At 38.5% G+C, this 22,238-nt stretch overlaps 1 protein-coding gene across 7 annotated transcripts in view; it reads right to left on the bottom strand.

Moving 5' to 3' along the window:
• Nucleotides 1–22,238, bottom strand: part of LOC126747748 (nuclear hormone receptor FTZ-F1) — a 105,363-nt gene that overhangs the window by 38,397 nt on the left and 44,728 nt on the right. For 4 of the 7 annotated variants that reach the window (XR_007664370.1, XR_007664371.1, XR_007664372.1 and 1 more), the window contains exon 1: nt 4,332–5,368. The exons of 1 other annotated variant lie outside the window; for it this stretch is intronic. Coding sequence is in view for 3 of the 6 variants with exons in the window: in XM_050456549.1 (XP_050312506.1) it covers nt 4,332–4,926 (595 nt within the window). In the remaining 3 variants the exon portion in view is untranslated. Of the gene's footprint in view, nt 1–4,331; nt 5,369–22,238 lie in introns of those variants that run through there. 2 more of the 7 variants (XM_050456550.1, XM_050456551.1) reach the window with 1 other exon arrangement.

Raw genomic sequence — 22,238 nt, 5'->3', positions numbered from 1 at the left:
AAAACTTTCATATTTCGAAAATTTTTGCCGGAATCGATTTGAACCTTAAAGAACATTTGTAGGAGACACTCGTACCAATATTATGACATTGCTTTCATAAGAATATTCCCATTGGTTGCTCAGATATGGAACTTCAAAGCGAGTGCTCAGCTTGAGATCAAACACGATTTTTGGGCACCACTGCATGAAAACTCCGATATTTCGGAAACTTTTTCCGGAATCGATTTGAACCTTAAAGAACATTTGTATAGAATACTCCTGTTAATATAACGCCATTTGTTTCATGAGAATATTCCCATTGGTTGTTCAGAGATATGGGACTTCAAAGTGAGTGCTCAGCTTGAAGATCAAACATGATTTTTGAGCACCACTGCGTGAAAGTTCTGATATTTCGAAATTTTTTGCCAGAATCGACTTGAACCTTAAACAACATTTGTATAGAATACTCCCGCCAATATAACGCCATTTGTTTCATGAGAATATTCCCATTAGTTTTTTAGATTTTGGACTTTAAAGTGAGTGGACAGTTTGAGGATGAAACATCAATCTTCGGCACTACCACATAAAATTTCGGTATTTCGGAAAGTTTTCCCTGGAATCTAAAGAACATAGAGAATACTTTTCCCAATATAAAACTATTTGTTTCACGAGAATACTCCCATTGGTTTTCTGGACTTTGACGCCCGAATTCACTCCCTCGGCTTCCATGCTTCAAGGGGCTTAGATCCGGTGAGCAAGCAGGCCGTTAAATAAAATAAACTCAGATTATTACTTAAGCCAATGCGTCTAATCTTCGAAAAAAATCCGAAAGCGCGCGGCCCAAATAATTTCGGAACAATCGGGCCATTTAAGTGTCCGCGATTGGGCAACCCGATATTTAAAATTCAAATTTCTACCGCGCCGCTACAGCGCGACAGTTTCGCAAGTTGCCAACATTTCAAAAAGAAAGTCGCAGTTTTAACAAATTATTTCTTAAACAAATGGCAGTGCGCCGACGATGGTATTTCGGATCGTGATTCCCCGGTAAATGTTACTGGGGTGAGCAAATTAAATGCACCTTTGACCCCCAGGGATTGCGAAGATGTGGCATATTATATAAATCGCAAACGAATTTTTCCAGGTTTGATTTATGAACTTAAAAGTTCAATAGTACTCGGGTCTGGCGAGCGTGCCGGCCCAAAGTTTCCCATTATTAATATTATTATTATTATTATAAAATCGAGAGTAAAGTTACAAAACGAGAACGTGCTCGGGGCTGCCGAGTAGGTCAGGTTTCGTTTTCGTTTTGAAACGAGCACACCATATGCTCGGCCCGAATCCATTCAAATTAATTGAAATAAAGAGAAATTTTCAGGGGGGACCCTTAACACCGTATTATTAGACCCCCAGATGTTTATTGCTCCGATGTGCGAAAATGCGGTTAAATTTGGCGCGACAAAGAACCGAGGGAGACAAAGAACAAGGAAGCAAGTGCGACGGACAAAGGATAATAAATAAATAGATGGTTTTACTGCATAGTGGCTCAATGCGATCATATTTATGCAAAAATGCCCCTATTAGAGTCGAAATTAGTCATAATGGCCCCTGGGATAAATGTCTAGACATTAGGCCGTTTATTGCTTGCGTGGTATTTACCAATTTAGTTTTTAAGTCCGTTAATGGCAGTTTTATAATAATTACATCAAAACGTTTGCCTAATGAGCTTATAAGTTCTTTTAGAAGTATTTGTGTTATTTGTGCCCTAAGCAGCTACACAGAACGTCTCCCTTTATATAATACTTTTTATTTCATAAAAATATTCCTCTTTGTTATCAAGATATTGGACATTAAAGTGAGTGGTCCCTTTGAAGAGCAAACATTGTTTTTGGGCCTCAATGGATTAAAAGTTTCATATCTCTGAAATTATTGCTGGGAATCGTTTGAGTTTTACAATATTGGCAGAAAATGCCTTTCTTAATAAAATACTTTTTATTTCATGAAAATATTCCACCTTGTTCTCAAGATATTGAACATTGAATTCAGTGGACACTTTGAAGAACATACATTGTTTTTGGACCTCACTGGCTTCAAATTTCGATATCTCTGAAATTATTGCTGGGAATGGTTTGAGTTTGACAATATTGACAGGAAACGCCTTTCTTAATAAAATGCTTTTTATTTCATGACAATATTCCACTTTGTTCTCAAGATATTGAACTTTGAAATCAGTGGATACTTTGAAGAACAAACATTGTTTTTGGACCTCTCTGGCTTAAAATTTCGATATCTCTGAAATTATTGCTGGGAATGGTTTGAGTTTTACAATATTGGCAGAAAACGCCTTTCTTAATAAAATGCTTTTTATTTCATGACAATATTCCACTTTGTTCTCAAGATATTAAACTTTGAAGTCAGTGGATACTTTGAAGAACAAACATTGTTTTTGGACCTCACTGGCTTAAAATTTCGATATCTCTGAAACTATTGCAGGGAATGGTTTGAGTTTTACAATATTGACAGGAAACGCCTTTCTTAATAAAATGCTTTTTATTTCATGAAAATATTCCACTTTGTTCTCGAAATATTAAATGTTGAAGTCAGTGGACACTTTAAAGAACATACATTGTTTTTGGACCTCACTGGTTTAAAATTTTGATATCTCTAAAATTATTGCTAGGAGTGGTTTGAGTTTTACAATATTGACAGGAAACGCCTTTTTTAATAAAATGCTTTTTATTTCATGAGAATATTCCACTTTGCTCTCAAGATATTGAACTTTGAAGTCAGTAGACACTTTGAAGAACATGCATTGTTTTTGGACCTCACTGGTTTAAAATTTTGATATCTCTAAAATTATTGCTAGGAGTGGTTTGAGTTCTACAATATTGACAGGAAACGCCTTTCTTAATAAAATGCTTTTTATTTCATGAAAATATTTATTTTAGTTCTCAAGATATTCGATTTTAAACTGAGTCCACACCTTGACGAACAAACCTTCCTCTTGGACTCCACCACACAAAAAGTCCGATAGTTCTGAAAGTTATACTTTGACAGATTTGAACCTTAAACACCATTTAATCAGAACAGCTTTCTGAATATTAATCTCTTTACATCACAAGAATATTCGCCCAACTTTTTGAGATAGTGGACATTGAAGTGAGTGGTCACTTTAAAGAGCAAACATTGCATTTGGACCTCACTGGATTAAAAGTTTGATATCTCTGAAATTTTTGCTAAGAATGGTTTAGACCCTGGACATTATTTTTATAAAACACTTCACTCAACATCGTGCTTTTTGTTTTATGACAAAATTTCTTTTAGTTCTCAAGATATTGGACTTTGAAGTGAGTCATCACTTTGACGAACAAACCTTCCTTTTGGACTCCACCACACAAAAAGCCCGATATTTCTGAAAGTTTTACTTTGACAGATTTGACCTATAAACACCATTCATTCAGAACACCTTTCTGAATATTATTCTCTTTAAATCACAAGAATATTCGCCCAACTTTTTGAGATATTGGACTTTGAACTGAGTGCTCACTTTGAAAAGCAAACATGCTTTTAGGTCTCACTGGATTAAAAGTTCGATATCTCTGAAATTGTTGCTAATAATGGTTTGAAACCTGCACATTATTTATATAGAACATTCCTCTCAATATCGCGCTTTTTGTTTCACGAGAATATTCCTTTAGGTTCTTGAGGTATTGGACTCTGAAGTCATCAAACATGCTTATTGGACTCCACTACGAAAAATCTCTGATATTTCTTAAATTATCGCTTGGACTGGTTCGATTCCCTAACAACATTTGCAGACGACACCGCTCCTAATATCATCCTTCTTGTTTCATGAAAATATACCCAATAGTTTTTTAGATCTTGAACTTTGAAGATTAAACATCGTTTTATAGAATGCGACTCGAAGGACCAAAACTATTAATTCATTTATATTATTAAACATCGACCCTTTAAACTAAAATGAAGGATTATCCTCAAGTTGGGAGACTCGATCTACGATTTTTTACCAGAAAAGGTACGTTCCCATAAAGTCATATTTAAATTATTCCAGGCATTTGAAGTTTAGTCAGTTGGAGTGATTTCCTAACTCACATTTTGAGGTAAAATTCTCTACTAGACTTCGCTCTCTTTTAAAAGAGATTGAGGAGGGAACCAGTGGTTCCAAGTGCTTGGGAGGAAAGTAAACTGGCTTGATGTGAAGGATAGACGGTGGATTCAATGGTTTGAGTAGGAAAGAGATATATGGCATGGAAGGAATCGAAGTCAAAGATGACTTCAACTGCCTGGAAGAGACTCTCGATTTTGTAGAGACGGTGGTAAAGCTAGAGACTTACCTTCGAGCTTCATGCCGACATCGAGGCACTTCTGGAAGCGACAAAACGGGCACCGTTTCCTCTGCGTCTTGTCGATGTGACAACTCCGTTCCGCGACACACGTGTAAACTTTCTTGTTCTGCACGGTCCGTTTAAAGAACCCCTTGCAGGACTCGCACGTTAACAATCCGTAATGGTACCCGGACACTTTATCCCCGCACACCGGACACAGTTCCTCGATGACGTCCTTGATGTCCGGCACATCGGGACTACCGGAGCCCGCGCCCCCGTTCCCCGTCGCCCCTCCGCCCAGGTTCGAGGAGATCTGATAGGCGGCCCCCATGTCCAATCCGGCGATCGTTTGGGTTCCTGGGGAGAAAAAATAAGAGGGATCTATATTGGGCATCGCCTGATGGGACATCATCATGTTTTGTTGGTGCTGGGGCATCGCGGCCCCCATCGACTGCTGACAGTTACTGTAAGACAGGGGGGGCGAGCCGACGTAGTGGCTCAGGGGGCTCGAGGTGGTCACCGGGGAATCCCCCTGGTGGTTCGCGTTAAACGGGGACATGTTCAGGGACAATAACGTTGAGTGGTTATCCATTTCGAGTAACATTTCTCACTAAAACCTTTCAAAAAATCCTTATGAACATTATCGAAGGCACTAATGTATAATCCAATGTTGAAGAAGCAACAATCACAGCACTCGCGACGACGATTCGGTCGGAAATGAAAACAAGAAGGGAGGAAGAACGAACAACGTCCGACTCCGATGGGAGGTTGCACGAGACTGACCAAGAAGAAGAAGTAGTAGTCGTCAGCGGATTGGAAGAACCCCCGAGCGACCGGCTTCAACGGGGGTACGGTACGAAATGATTACGGCGGACCCGTGTAATAACAAGTGAAAGTGACTGACCTACTTTCCATTGAACCAGGTCTATGTTACTGCTGTGAAGTCATACTCGCACACATATACACACACACACATTTACAACACATCTCGCGCGGCACAGCATAGAGCGGCTACGACGTTGCCGGATTGGGCGCCCCGATTATCTGCTGCTCGCCCATTAACCCAGATGCATTATTTTATTTTCGGATAATGATGATGTTCGTCTAGGCAATTCGGCTTATTTTATCGCTTTAAATGCCTGGAAGGGATAAGAAATGACCATAAATGCACCGAAACAGCCACACTCCCCTAATGCCTGGCAAAGTAAGAATATGGTCCTCAATGGCTATAAAGCCTAGAAAAGGGATATCCGACTGTATAGTGCTTTACCTGATAATTTTCAAAATTTGTCAAGTTATGCGTGAAAATCCCTTCTCTTTTCAGTTTATGAATTTTACAACCACATATCGCAGAGACTGTAAACTTACGCCTCAGTACTTACGTACAGGGTGACCATTGGGATCTCGGAAACCGTAAGAGTTACAGGGTCGGTTAAATGGAGGAGACATTTTCATTAAATTGGTTTAAAAAAATTATATCAAATGCAGAGTATTTTATAGCTTCAGTTTTTATAAAATCAATTTATGTGGATTACGTTTATTCATTCATTCGTCGCAATATGAAAAACTTGTAGGTGCAGTTTCTGTTTACCGTCTTCAACGTGCGGGGCTCATTCGAATTTCCAATCACACCTGAAAAGTACTTAATCTTAACAGAAAATGACTGAAGACGACTTCGTTGAATATTATTTGTTTCGATTATTGTTTGATTGTAACAGGATTCCTAACAGGGCACTGTCACCCTGGAGAACACCGCAGGAAACTAAAACTAGAACAGACAGGTGAATGCAGATTCTGTGGGGAAGAGGAAGAGACCCCAGAACACCTAGTAACTACATGCGAAACAGTTGCCGAAAGTCGTGCCATGCACCTCGGTAATTATGAAATTCCAGAAGGAAATATCTCATTACTGGAACCGTCACAACTACTAGCCTTTATTAAAGCCATAGGATTGTACGAAGTAATTTGACTTGAGAATAACATCAAGCAGTAATTAGAAAGGGGCACACAATAGATAGATCTTTTAGGTCGCAGTGAAACTTCACCCTTATTTTAATCTAATCTAATCTAATCTAGGCGGCGTGAAGTGGTTCCATGGAACTCACGTTTCGCCGCCATGTCGATGTGTCCGGTGGAGAAGCACGGCGAGTCCCGCTCAGTCGCTCTTGACATTTCCAAGGCATTTGACAGAGTGTGGCATGAGGGACTACTAATCAAGCTCTCCTCAATCGGCATACAAAACTCTTTTCTTGAACAACGAACAATCCAAGTAGCCATCGATGCGGATACCTCTCCGACAAATTGAACATTAACGCTGGAGTCCCTCAAGGATGCATTCTATCCCCCACCCTTTTCTTGGTATATATCAACGATTTGCTAGGAACCACTGTCAATCCAATCTACAGCTTTGCGGACGATAGCACACTTATTTCCACATTTAAGTCCGCCAAACCAACGACAGCCGCAAGTTCTCAGAATCTTAGGCAGCAACAACGATATGAGAGCAATCTTGGAGTGGGGCGATAACAATTTGGTCAATTTTAACGCTAAAAAAACGCAGGCTGCAGTATTTACGATGAAGACTAACCTTGGTGGCCCGGAGCTGGGTATGGCAGGGAAAACATTGCCAATGAAATCATCTTTTAGGAGTCGAGATCACCAACAGTGTGTCCTGGCATGACCACGTTGCCGAGGTCGCCAGGAGTGCTTTTTAAAACGAAATAACTGTATACACCAGAACAGCTGCTGACTCTTTATAAGGCTCAAATACGCCCTTCCCTCGAGTATTGCTCGCATGTCTGGAGCTCTGCAACCAAGCATAGTTTAAACCTGCTGGATTCTATACAAAAGAGAGCTATTCGTCTTATTACAAACCAGAACTGACAAAGAGTCTGGATAGTCTGGAGCACAGGAGAAAGGTGGCTGATCTCTGTTTATTCTGTGCTCCTCTGAGCTGGCAGGCTTGATTCCACCCAGGGCTGTTCCGGCAAGAAGGACGCGTCTAGCAGTTGCGGCTCATCAACATCGAGTCCACCTGCCTACCCCAAGGACGTCGCTGTATCGGGACTCATTCATCTGGAGAACATAAGCGATTCAAGATAAATGCCCACAAATATCTTCGCGCAAGCACCACTCCAAGAGTGACATAGGACTTGCCTCTTGAGCTTGTGTTTACCGTAAAAAAAAAAAAAAAAAAAAATCTCTTGCACTCATGGAGTTCTTATGGGAAGTACTAGAAGGAGTAATCGGACATGCAAGTGCGATACCTCATTTTAAAGGCAATTAAAAATACTTTTTAAAAATGAGAAAATTCAATATGGCGCCCATAAGAAAAAATAAGAGTTGATGATGATCGAAAAAAAACGAAACGCTTGATTAATTTTTTTTTTGCGTCTTGTTGTAGGACATAAAAAGTGGCAATAAAAAACTGTTTTTAGTTTTCAAATATCTCTTTAAATAAAGTCGGTAGAAGGTAAAAACGATTTTGACAAATTTCGGTTTTTTTTGGATATCTCCGGCAGTATCCGGAATTTTAAAACTTTTTAAACGTCATTTTATTGAGCTCCAAATTGCGTAACTTTGCCTCCATTTAACCGATCCCGTAACTCTTACGGTTTCCGAGATCACAATGGTCACCCTCGAATTTGGGACACCCTGTACTTGGATTGTGATGTATTGTAACCTTTCTTTTACTCTCTAATTTTCGACCATTACTACACCACTGGGCTGGACTTCCTAGAAACAACAAAATTGAACATGTGGGAGTAACTATATGGCGCACTGGTCCCACACTAATTTTTAAAAAATATGCTTTTCCTTGCTCTGGACTCTCTTGCCAGACTGGTATCCGCCAATGTTGCGGTCGCGTCAATGAAGGGTCTGCTGGACAAGTGGACCCACCGAAGATGGACTGAGTCCCCTGGTATGACAGGCCAAAGCGCACATAGGTGGGCCCTTTGCCTGTCTCACCAAAAATCTACTACGCCTAAAAAGACGCGAAATTCGGCTAGTGACAGGTCTTTTAACCAGGCACTTAAGAAGCCATCTTCATATTATCGGTATTGCGGACAACCCGGAATGCCGATGGTGCTGTGAGGAGGATGAAACCGTTGACCATGTAGTCGGGGAGTGCCCAGGTTCAAATACTTGGGTAACACTTTCAGTGTACCGAGTTACTTTAAGTCCTTTAGAGCCTTATCGGTTTCTCTAAGGCCGTTGGGCTTTTCCTTTTCAATTTCTCGTCTTAAAAATGTCAAGTAATAAAAAAAGTGAGTGCACTTGCAACTAACTATTCGCTAATTAAATTAATTAAGAACACAGGGTGCAGACGAGAGACTCAAAATTCGATATTAATTATCTACACAATCAGGCTTTTGCAAGGATTATTCACGTGAATCTGTGGTTGTTGATAGACGTGATCATTTTCTTAGAGCTCTTGACTGTAATAATTTTGTATTAATTTTAAGACATAATTTTTTATTAATTTACATCATAACTTCTTCTTCTTATTTTAAGACAGCGTCTTGTTTTGTCACAGTTGTAAGTTATGACTCCGATGTCCAGCTTTTGTACCACCGTTTTGGAGGTCTTCGTCGTGGTCTACGATTGGTTGGTTTCTCTTCTTTTGAGATTTTAACTAGTCAATCACCTGATTTAGTTTCTCTTGTTTCTTTGTTAGACGTAGGCCAATCTTCCGAGGATTTGACTATGTAGATGACATACTGTAATGGATTTAAAATATAAAGGTGTCACTGGGATCCCATTTAATTCAACTGCCTAGAAAATAATTCTCTTCTTTGATTCATGACTGATTTGGTTGAAAGTCCAACAAATTTGGCCCTATCAACCACCAGATTTAGTCCTCTTGGTCCTTTGATAGATCTGTGCGATTTCCTGAAGATTTGACTATGTAGACGACATACTTCTAATGGGTTTAAGATAGAAAAGTGTCATTGGGATCTCATTTATTTCAACTGCCTGAAAAATCATTCTACTCTTTAATTTATGACTGATTTGGTTGGAAGTTCAACAAATTTGGCCTTGTCAATCACCTGATTTAGTTCCTCTTGATCCTTTGTTAGACCTGTGCATTCTCCTGAAGATTTGACTATGTAGATGACATACTGTAATAGGTTTAAAATAGAGAGGTGTCATTGGGATCTTATTTAAGTCAACTGCCTGTACAATAATTCTACTCTTTAATCTATGACTGATTTGGTTGGAAGTTCAAAAAATTTGGTCTTGTCAATCACCTGATTTAGTTCCTTTTGATCCTTTGTTAAACCTGTGCATTCTCCTGAGGATTTGACTATGTAGACGACATACTGTAATGTATTTAAAATATAAAGGTGTCACTGGGATCCCATTTAATTCAACTGCCTAGAAAATAATTCTCTTCTTTAATTCATGACTGATTTGGTTGAAAGTCCAACAAATTTGGCCCTATCACCCATTAGGTTTAGTGCTTTTGGTCCTTTGATAGACTTGTGCGATTTCCTGAGGATTTGACTATGTAGACGACATACTGTAATGGATTTAAAATATAAAGGTGTCAGTGGAATCCCATTTAATTCAACTACCTGGAAAACAATTCTCCTCTTAAATTCATGACTGATATGGTTGAAAGTTCAACAAATTTGGCCCTATCAACCACCAGATTTAGTCCTCTTGATCCTCTGATAGATCTATGCGATTTCCTGAAGATGTGACTATGTAGATGATATACTTCTAATGGATTTAAAATATAAAGGTGTCACTGGGATCCCATTTAATTCAACTGCCTAGAAAATAATTCTCTTCTTTAATTCATGACTGATTTGGTTGAAAGTCCAACAAATTTGGCCCTATCAACCACCAGATTTAGTCCTCTTGATCCTCCGATTGATCTATGCGATTTCCTGAAGATTTCACTATGTAGACGACATACTTCTAATGGGTTTAAGATAGAAAGGTGTCACTTGAATCCCATTTAATGCAATTGCCTGGAAAATATTTCCACTCTTTAATTTAAGACTGGTTTGGTTAAAAGTTCAACAAATTTGGCCTTGTCAATCACCTGATTCCTTTGTTAGACGTAGGCCGATCTTCCGAGGATTTGAGTATGTAGATGACATACTTCTAATGAGTTTAAGATAGAGATTGTCAGGCATCCTGCCGGCATGATCTCTCCAGGCTCTTCTTCCTTTTCTGGCCCATCTTATAACATCTGGTATGTCGCTGCTTCTCACTCTGTCCCCAAGAGCGTCTTTATGAGCAGTTGCTTAGTAGAGGCTGTTTCTGTAATTATATGATAACAAGTCGTACACATGTCTTACATATTCGCGTCTTGCTTCCGATATTCATAAATTTATTCCTCCATATTCGAAGGTATCCTGGCTGTACCCTAGCTGCCGCCATTGTTTGTGTTCGGACTTCTTTCTGGTTTCTATTACCTGTGATCTGTTCTACGCTTTTATTGTAGATCGCTAACTGGCACCTTCTTAGTTCTCTTGGTGTTGTCAGAGACTTTGTTTTCTGGACAGAAATCACCATGTTCAATTCATTTGCGACTGTTTCCAATCTATAAAGTAATCTTTGAAAATTGTCCTCATCTTCCTATATTATCACTGCGTCTAACTCCACAGATTTTGATGATCTTATCCATTAGGACATTAAATAGTGTTGGGCTAAGACTGTCTAAACTTGCCTGATTCCTGTTGAGACAGATATCTTATTGGTTTTATATCTATTTGCTTTTATAAAGGTGCTATTACCTACAAGGCAGGCATGGGAAAAATTGCACCCAACTATGCCTAGAAAAACAAACAGAATTTCTCAGACGAACAAGAAGACGGCCAGCAAGTTATCCAGATTGGATCCCATCAGATTTTTCGCCTTCTCGTTAAATTCCCTGCATCGCGAAATACGGAGTGAGGGGCGGCAACGCTGTAACCGAGCCGGCGCACGAAATTGTGGTTCTCCGCGGCGGCGAGAGGGGTGGGGCAGCGATGTCCCACTGACCCACTTTTCGTAACGCGCATCATGTGGCCCCAACCGGGACGAAACTCGTAAAGAAGAAGAAGAAGAAGAGGAGGAGGAGGAAGGGAGAGAACAAAAAAACCCTTTTAGGACCTGCCCTACACGGCCCTACATTAGCGGACTCCTGTCCATGGGAATTTTTTTTTCTGATTGTTTCTCTCGCTCGCTCTCTCTCTCTCGGGACTTTATTTAGCGCCTACGACTTGGTTTTAAATTGATGTAGTTCCAGTAAACTTGACCTGAATTGTCGTATTGTTTGTGCACTACACACAAACAATATTCGGATAAGATGATCGTTATCCTCGTTTTATTGTGGAGCAGAAAACTGGAGTTTACTCAGAAACGAAAATTCTGGAAACTTCTGCACCAATCGGGGCGATTTTGTATGCACACTCTACCTAGAAATGACTACGAAATGATCGAGAAACCTCTGGATAATTTATGACAAGGAAAGTATTGATCCAGATATTCATAAACTGGATCTGGGTCAAGTTTATCCGAATGGAAATATTTATTTAATATTTTAGTCAAAGTGGACCTCGTGGGCGCGATATTTCAGCTCGAAAGCAAATACATTTTCAATGAAAATTGGACTTTTTGGGCAAGAGGGATCTTTCAGCTTCATAGTGATCACTAACTTCCAAGTCCAATATCTCAAAACCTAGTAGGAACATTCTTGTGATTCAAACAGACTAATATTTAGAAAAATGTTCTGAACGAATAGTGTTTAAGGTCCAAACCTGTACAAGCACAAGATTCAGAAATACCAGACATTTTGTGTGGTGGTGTCCAAGAGGAAGGTTTGTTCGTCCAGGTGACCACTCACTTCAAAGTCCAATATCTCAAAACCTAGTGGGAATATTCTTGTAATTCAAACAGATTAATATTCAGAAAAATGTTCTGAACGAATAGTGTTTAAGGTCCAAACCTGTACAAGCACAAGATTCAGAAATATCAGACATTTTGTGTGGTGGTGTCCAAGAGGAAGGTTTGTTCGTCAAGGTGATCACTCACTTCAAAGTCCAACATCTCAAAAACTAGCGGAAACATTCTCGTGAAATAAAAAGCGCTATATCCAGAGAAATATTCTTTATAGCTACCCTTCAGGATCCAACCCAATCCAATCAAAAAATTGCCAAAAAATCAGACTTTTGTGCTGTAATGTCCATGTTTCAACTGCCTGGAATACTGAATTTATTACACCAGCACCAACAAATTCACCAAAGGAACGTGGAGGATATTGACATCTTCGCTGGTCGTCACTAAAGCGTTTCGAACATATTCACATCTTCAGGCAAATTAATCGCAGAAATTGTTTTGACGCCCTGTATACATCAATCCCATAAAACCTCACCCTCAACCCCCTCACGAAAAAGAACATAAATCGAAGTTTCCATTGGTGTGCGTGCCTGGTGCAATTTCCCAAAAGTGGGTCAAGGGCTTCGATTAAAAACAAAAATGCTAATAATAATAATAATATTAACCGAGATAATATTGATAAGGCGACCTAAATTAAATTATCACTTTCTATATACGTAACAGCATTTTTTGCGTGAAAAATAACTAAATTCATGGACATTTTTTCGGATAACTCTCTTCAGGAATAAGATAGAGCAGACATTTAAATATATTCTGATAAGGAATCTCAGTAGGTATAAAAAAGTGTTATACAACTATCTTCTAACAATTATGGTTATTGAAATATGAATTTTTGAAATTTGGCTGATGTCAAAGAGGTGACAAAGAGGCTGGCTCGAGAATTTCCCTGATAACTTTTTTCAGGAATAAGATAGAGGAGTTATTTAAAGATGTTCTGATAGGAGACCTCAGTAGCTATAAAAAAGTGTTATACAGCTATCTTGTAACTATTATAGTTATCGAAATATGAATTTTTGAAATTTGGCTGATGTCAATGAGGCGACAAAGCGGCTGGCTCGAGAATTTTCGTGATAACTTTTTTCAGGAATAAGATAGAGGAGTTATTTAAATATGTTCTAATAGGAGACCGCAGTAGCTATAAAAAAGTATTATACAACTATCTTGTAACTATTATAGTTATCCAAATATGAATTTTTGAAATATGGGTGATGACAAAGAGGCGACAAAGTGGCTCTCTCGAGAATTTTCGTGATAACTTTTTTCAGGAATAAGATAGAGGAGTTATTTAAATATGTTCTAATAGGAGACCGCAGTAGCTATAAAAAAGTGTTATACAACTATCTTGTAACTATTATAGTTATCCAAATATGAATTTTTGAAATTTGGCTGATGTCAAAGAGGCGACAAAGCGGCTCTCTCGAGAATTTCCCTGATAACTTTTTTCAGGAATAAGATAGAGAAGTTATTTAAAGATGTTCTGATAGGAGACCTCAGTAGCTATAAAAAAGTGTTATACAACTATCTTGTAACTATTATAGTTATCCAAATATGAATTTTTGAAATTTGGCTGATGTCAAAGAGGCGACAAAGTGGCTCTCTCGAGAATTTCCCTGATAACTTTTTTCAGGAATAAGATAGAGGAGTTATTTGAACACGTTCTGATAAGAGACCTCAGTAGCTATAAAAAAGTGTTATACAACTATCTTGTAACTATTATAGTTATCAAAATATGAATTTTTGAAATATGGGTGATGACAAAGAGGTGACAAAGCGGTGGCTCGAGAATTTCCCTGATAACTTTTTCCAGTGATAAGATGAAGCAGTTATTTAATAAAACAAATAACTAGCTATCAAAAAGTATCATACAACTATCACGCAACTACTATAGTTATCAAGATATAGCTGCCTAAGCTTTTCGTGGTATAGACCTCAACCGCACAGAATTGCGGTAGGTAGCTGCTAGGATTTATTAAATTCTGACGACTTTAATCACGTTTAATTAGCATTATTAAAAATAATTAAATCGTTTACACACCGACGAGCTCGTATCAATTGTGTAATTGGGTCAAACGCCTTGAATTACTTGCATAATTTTATTTCAAACTAAAACAGTATCAGCACAACGTTTGCTTGGTACTCGGATGACGTTAGATCGGGTAACTGAGCCGGCCAGTTTTGTTATACAGCCCACCATAATCCTCGGGGATAGAAGGAGTTGGACGTTTCTTCCAGACAGTTGAGTTAGAAAGAGAAACCGTTTGGTCTCCTTCTTCACAATATGGCAACCATGGTGCTCGATCAGAATCGGCACAAATGCCAACGGCAACGGCAGCAGCACCAAATGAAAGCAAAAGCGAACCCACTTGCAGAACCGTCGATTCGCTAATCGGTGACGTAGATGGCGCCCCGCGATTACGGCAGATTCACTTTTAACCAGTAACCCACTTCACGGCCCTCTTTCTTCTTTCTCCATCACGTTACATAAAGTATATACGGTGAAATTTCTACGTGCAGGCCAGACCGATTGTCAGACAACGCATTTCACTTTCTTTCAGACAAAAGTGAAAAGCTGCTGCTTTGTATTGGATAAGAGTGGGTTTTGCGGCACGGTCTACCAATGTTGGTCACCGGGTGATGAGCAAGTTATTTGGCCCGCTTGGAGACCTGATTTAGGTCCTCTTGAATCATTTTATAGACGTCTAGAGTTGGTGATCACGATGGAGAGCAGCCAGTTGGATCTCATTATTAGGTTCAACTGTCTGGGGAATGTTTGAGTATTTCCAGGCTCGCCCTAGCTGTTTTGGTCGGGCCTGATTTAGTCCTTTCACAGACACAGTTGTGATTTCGTCAGAGTTTGACTATGTGACTATGTAGACGACATACTTGCGATGTGTTTAAGATAGAGAGGTGTCATTGGGATCTCATTTAAGTCAACTGCCTGGAAATGAATTCTACTCGTAAATTCATGACTGATTTGGTTGGAACTCCAAGAAATTTGGCCTTGTCAATCACCTGATTTAGTTCCTCTTGGTTCTTTGATAGACCTGTGCATTCTCCTGAGGATTTGACTATGTAGACGATATACTTGTGATGGTTTTAAGATGGATAGGTGTCGTTAGGATCTCATTTGGTTCAAATGCCTGGGAAATAATTCTACTATGTAATTCGTGATTGATCTGGTTGGAAGTCCAACAAATTTGGCCTTGTCAATCACCTGATTTTGTTCCTCTTGATCCTTTGTCAGGCCTGTGCATTTTCCTGAGGATTTGACTATGTAGATGACATACTTCTAATGAGTTTAAGATAGAGAGGTGTCATTGGTATCCCATTTAATTCAACTGCTTGGAAAATATTCCTACACATTAATTCATGACTGATTTGGTTGGGAGTCCTAGAAATTTGGCCTTATCAACCACCAGATTTAGTCCTCTTGGTCCTTTGATAGACCTGTGCATTCTCCTGAGGATTTGACTATGTAGACGATATACTTGTGATGGTTTTAAGATGGATAGGTGTCGTTAGGATCTCATTTGGTTCAAATGCCTGGGAAATAATTCTACTCTGTAATTCATGATTGATCTGGTTGGAAGTCCAACAAATTTGGCCTTGCCAATCACCTGATTTTGTTCCTCTTGATCCTCTGTTAGACCTGTGCATTCTCCTAAGGATTTGACTATGTAGATGATATACTTTTAATGGGTTTAAGATAGAGAGACGTCACTGGGATCCCATTTAATTCAACTGCCTAGAAAATATTTCTACACTTTAATTCATGATTGATTTGGTTGGAGGTCCAACAAATTTGGCCCTATCGACCACCAGATTTAGTCCTCTTGATCCTTTGATAGACCTGTGCGATCTCCCGACAATTTTACTATGTAGACGACATACTTATGGTAAGGATAAAGATGCATCCTTGTCAATCACCTGATTTAGTTCCTCTTGATCCTCTGTTAGACCTGTGCATTCTCCTAAGGATTTTACTATGTAGATGACATACTTTTAATGGGTTTAAGATAGAGAGGTGTCATTGGGATCCCATTTTATTCAACTGCTTGGAAAATATTCCTACACATTAATTCATGACTGATTTGGTTGGGAGTCCTAGAAATTTGGCCTTATCAACCACCAGATTTAGTCCTCTTGATCCTTTGTTAAACCTGTGCATTATCCTGAGGATTTGACTATGTAGATGACATACTTTTAATGGGTTTAACATAAAGAGGTGTCATTGGGATCCCATTTAATTCAACTGCCTGAAAAATATTTCTACACTTTAATTCATAACTGATTTGGTTAAAAGTCCAACAAATTTGGCCGTATCGACCACCAGATTTAGTCCTCTTGATACTTTGTTAAACCTGTGCATTATCCTGAGGATTTGACTATGTAGATGACATACTTTTAATGGGTTTAATATAAAGAGGTGTCATTGGGATCCCATTTCATTCAACTGCCTGGGAAATATTTCTACTCTTTAATTCATGATTAATTTGGAGAAATTTGGCCCTATCGACCACCAGATTTAGTCCTCTTGATCCTTTGATAGACCTGTACGATCTCCTGACAATTTTACTATGTAGACGACATACTTATGGTAAGGATAAAGATGCATAGGTTGTGGTGGATGTTCAACTGCCTAGAAATCGTCTGAAACGTTCCAGATAATCAGTTTTTATTGGAAGTGACTGATAAATCAATGCGGAGACATAAATTGTCGTTACAACAAGAAAAATGTGGGACGGCCACCGTCCAAACAATATCGGGACGCGGAAAATAGGCCAAGAATTGGGTCACCCGGTTAAAACAATACGACGAGTATGTGCGAGCAGTGAAGCGCAGGGGCGTACTTTATTATTTTATTTTAATGTGTTCAGGATCGTTTCTAAATCCGCCGAATTTAGGCGAACGGTGAAAGTTAAAAATCCAAATCGCATCGTGATTACAATCAGGTCTCGTGTCCGAAACCGAAAGTGGTCGGTTTTCGGTGATTCACCGGCGTGATCGGACTGCCTAATGGCGCAAAATGTCGAAACTTAAACCGAAAAGTTCTTAGGAATAACCCGACAAGGGAAATCAGATTGATGTTTCATGAAACAATGAGGGGAAAGTCTCGTCGTAACGAGGTGTTAATGGGATCTAATGTGGCCCGCTTGCACACCCGATTTAGCGCACGTCAAGAAATTTCACAAACTCCGGAAAACAGGAGAGCTTTTTATTAGAAAAAATCGACCAACCTTGACCGACTTTTTAGACTGTGCGAAACAAGGGAGCAACAGTTTCAAAGGGGAAAAAATACGATTATTTAGCAGTGGGGCGAATAAACACCCTTAAAGGCATCTCAGCAGCATTAGTTTCTCCCTTTCCCAAAGGGGAAGGGAGGCCCTTTCTAACATTCAATAGGCCCATAAAAAATCCCCAATCCTGCTCACATTGTAATACTCCCTTCGTCCTTTGACGTTCCCTCGTCGTTTCCTGCGGAACACAAAAAGACGAAACCGGTTAAAGCACAAAGGGCCATTACGTTCCCATACACCAGCGGGATGACAATGGGGGATCGAGTGTGCGAATTCCTGCGGGACCTTCTGCAGTGGTGCACGATTGCCGAATTATCAGCCGTTCACGGGGGATTTATGTAGTAACGCCCTTCCTGTTAAACGTCGTATTTTTTGATAAAACTGACAGCATAATGTGTCGTTTTACGAGATCGAACGCCTCCGTGAAGTTTGACGTGCGAAGGTGTCGATTTATGAAAACGGGACCCGAAGAATGCGTCTCTCCTCCTCGCAGGCGCAGTAAAATACGAGCCATTCATGCTAAAAAACGGTGTTGCCCAACGAAATTATTTTTTATTCACAACAATGGTTAATTTTCGACGTGTTTAACAATAAAACAGCCTTGGCACATTTTTCTTGCGTTTTAAAATGTATGTGTTTGTTGATGTTGCTATGGCGTGCGTAATTTTTTAATGGAGTGCTTTTTTAGGGTATACGTTACATAATCGGTACCATTGCAGTTTCCAATGTAATCATGTGGAAACTGGCTCTTTTCTGTCCCTGTTTGTACAGAATACTTTTCTGCACCTTAAGCTTATTATTTTATGAGAATATACCCATTGGTTTCCAAGATATCGAGTTTTAAAGTGACTGATCAGTTTCAAGCTCGTTATTCTTAGGCTTCATTGCATTGAAAGTCTTGTATCTCTAACATTTTTACCTGAACCATTTGAAACCTTATAGAACATTTCTTCAGCACATTTAAGTGAATATTCTAATGTTTGTTTCATGAGAATATTCCCACTGGTTTTGAAGTTATTGGACTTTAAACTGAGTGATCAGCTTGAAGTTCAAACATCGTTTTTGGACATGATTACCTAAAAAGTGTGATATTTCTGAAATTTTTGTCTGAACCATGTAGAACCTTAATAAATATTCTTTCGACATACTTAAGTGAATATTCTAATGTTCGTTTCATGAAAATATTCCCACCGGTTTTCAAGATATTGGTCTTTGAACTGAGAGATCAGCTTAAAGTTCAAACGTCGTTTTTGGGCATGACTACCTAAAAGATCTGATATTTCTGAGACTTTTGCCTGACCGATTTAGAATCTTAAATTTTAGTTTCCATATATGTGCACCAAAAATCCAAACTTTGAAAGTCTGTATCTCGGCTTCTATAAGTACTAGCTTTAAAAATCCAACGGTTTTGTCTTATTTTTGTCGTTCTGAATCCAACGAGACCATTCCCAAAGTCGTAGCTCTTTTATTAACCGAGATACAAATTTTTAGTTTCCATATATGTGCACCAAAAATCCAAAGTCTGAAAGTCTGTATCTCGGCTTCTATAAGCACTAGCTTTAAAAATCCAACGGTTTTGTCTTAGTTTCGTCGTTCTGAATCCAACGAGACTATTCCCAAAGTCGTAGCTCCTTTACTAATTGAGATACAAATTTTTAGTTTCCATATATGTGGACCAAAAATCCAAACTTTGAAAGTCTGTATCTCGGCTTCTATAAGTACTAGCTTTAAAAATCCAACGGTTTTGTCTTATTTTTGTCGTTCTGAATCCAACGAGACCATTCCCAAAGTCGTAGCTCTTTTATTAACCGAGATACAAATTTTTAGTTTCCATATATGTGCACCAAAAATCCAAAGTTTGAAAGTCTGTATCTCGGCTTCTATAAGCACTAGCTTTAAAAATCCAACGGTTTTGTCTTAGTTTCGTCGTTCTGAATCCAACGAGACTATTCCCAAAGTCGTAGCTCCTTTACTAATTGAGATACAAATTTTCAGTTTCCATATATGTGCTCCAAAAACCCAAAGTTTGGAAGTCTATATCTCGGCTCCTATAAGTACTAGCTTTAAAAATCCAACGGTTTTGTCTTAGTTTCGTCGTTCTAAATCCAACGAGACTATTCCCAAAGTCGTAGCTTTTTTATTAACCGAGATACAAATTTTTAGTTTCCATATATGTGCACCAAAAATCCAAAGTCTGAAAGTCTGTATCTCGGCTTCTATAAGCACTAGCTTTAAAAATCCAACGGTTTTGTCTTAGTTTCGTCGTTCTGAATCCAACGAGACTATTCCCAAAGTCGTAGCTCCTTTACTAATTGAGATACAAATTTTTAGTTTCCATATATGTGGACCAAAAATCCAAACTTTGAAAGTCTGTATCTCGGCTTCTATAAGTACTAGCTTTAAAAATCCAACGGTTTTGTCTTAGTTTCGTCGTTCTGAATCCAACGAGACCATTCCCAAAGTCGAAGCTCTTTTATTAACCGAGATACAAATTTTTAGTTTCCATATATGTGCACCAAAAATCCAAAGTCTGAAAGTCTGTATCTCGGCTTCTATAAGCACTAGCTTTAAAAATCCAACGATTTTGTCTTATTTTTGTCGTTCTGAATCCAATGAGACCATTCCCAAAGTCGTAGCTCTTTTATTAACCGAGATACAAATTTTTAGTTTCCATATATGTGGACCAAAAATCCAAACTTTGAAAGTCTGTATCTCGGCTTCTATAAGTACTAGCTTTAAAAATCCAACGGTTTTGTCTTAGTTTTGTTATTCTGAATCCAACGAGACTATTCCCAAAGTCGTAGCTCCTTTTACTAATTGAGATACACATTTTTAGTTTCCATATATGTGCACCAAAAATCCAAACTTTGAAAGTCTGTATCTCGGCTTCTATAAGTACTAGCTTTAAAAATCCAACGGTTTTGTCTTATTTTTGTCGTTCTGAATCTAACGAGACCATTCCCAAAGTCGTAGCTCTTTTATTAACCGAGATACAAATTTTTAGTTTCCATATATGTGCACCAAAAATCCAAAGTTTGAAAGTCTGTATCTCGGCTTCTATAAGTACTAGCTTTAAAAATCCAACGGTTTTGTCTTAGTTTCGTCGCTCTGAATCCAACGAGACTATTCCCAAAGTCGTAGCTCCTTTACTAATTGAGATACAAATTTTTAGTTTCCATATATGTGGACCAAAAATCCAAACTTTGAAAGTCTGTATCTCGGCTTCTATAAGTACTAGCTTTAAAAATCCAACGGTTTTGTCTTAGTTTCGTCGTTCTGAATCCAACGAGACTATTCCCAAAGTCGTAGCTCCTTTACTAATTGAGATACAAATTTTTAGTTTCCATATATGTGGACCAAAAATCCAAACTTTGAAAGTCTGTATCTCGTCTTCTATAAGTACTAGCTTTAAAAATCCAACGGTTTTGCCTTAGTTTCGTCGTTCTGAATCCAACGAGACCATTCCCAAAGTCGTAGCTCTTTTATTAACCGAGATACAAATTTTTAGTTTCCATATATGTGCACCAAAAATCCAAAGTCTGAAAGTCTGTATCTCGGCTTCTATAAGCACTAGCTTTAAAAATCCAACGGTTTTGTCTTAGTTTCGTCGTTCTGAATCCAACGAGACTATTCCCAAAGTCGTAGCTCCTTTACTAATTGAGATACAAATTTTTAGTTTCCATATATGTGGACCAAAAATCCAAACTTTGAAAGTCTGTATCTCGGCTTCTATAAGTACTAGCTTTAAAAATCCAACGGTTTTGTCTTATTTTTGTCGTTCTGAATCCAACGAGACTATTCCCAAAGTCGTAGCTCCTTTACTAATTGAGATACACATTTTTAGTTTCCATATATGTGCATCAAAAATCCAAACTTTGAAAGTCTGTATCTCGGCTTCTATAAGTACTAGCTTTAAAAATCCAACGGTTTTGTCTTAGTTTCGTCGTTCTGAATCCAACGAGACTATTCCCAAAGTCGTAGCTCCTTTACTAATTGAGATACACATTTTTAGTTTCCATATATGTGCACCAAAAATCCAAACTTTGAAAGTCTGTATCTCGTCTTCTATAAGTACTAGCTTTAAAAATCCAACGGTTTTGTCTTATTTTTGTCGTTCTGAATACAACGAGACTATTCCCAAAGTCGTAGCTCCTTTACTAATTGAGATACACATTTTTAGTTTCCATATATGTGCATCAAAAATCCAAACTTTGAAAGTCTGTATCTCGGCTTCTATAAGTACTAGCTTTAAAAATCCAACGGTTTTGTCTTATTTTTGTCGTTCTGAATACAACGAGACTATTCCCAAAGTCGTAGCTCCTTTACTAATTGAGATACACATTTTTAGTTTCCATATATGTGCATCAAAAATCCAAACTTTGAAAGTCTGTATCTCGGCTTCTATAAGTACTAGCTTTAAAAATCCAACGGTTTTGTCTTAGTTTCGTCGTTCTGAATCCAACGAGACTATTCCCAAAGTCGTAGCTCCTTTACTAATTGAGATACACATTTTTAGTTTCCATATATGTGCATCAAAAATCCAAACTTTGAAAGTCTGTATCTCGGCTTCTATAAGTACTAGCTTTAAAAATCCAACGGTTTTGTCTTAGTTTCGTCGTTCTGAATCCAACGAGACTATTCCCAAAGTCGTAGCTCCTTTACTAATTGAGATACACATTTTTAGTTTCCATATATGTGCACCAAAAATCCAAACTTTGAAAGT

This window comes from Anthonomus grandis, chromosome 19 (genome assembly GCF_022605725.1).
Source record: "Anthonomus grandis grandis chromosome 19, icAntGran1.3, whole genome shotgun sequence".
In the NCBI taxonomy this organism is placed as follows: Eukaryota; Metazoa; Arthropoda; class Insecta; order Coleoptera; family Curculionidae; genus Anthonomus; species Anthonomus grandis.
The sequence above is the reverse complement of the archived record's forward strand: the minus strand, read 5'-3'. Positions and strand labels throughout refer to the sequence as shown.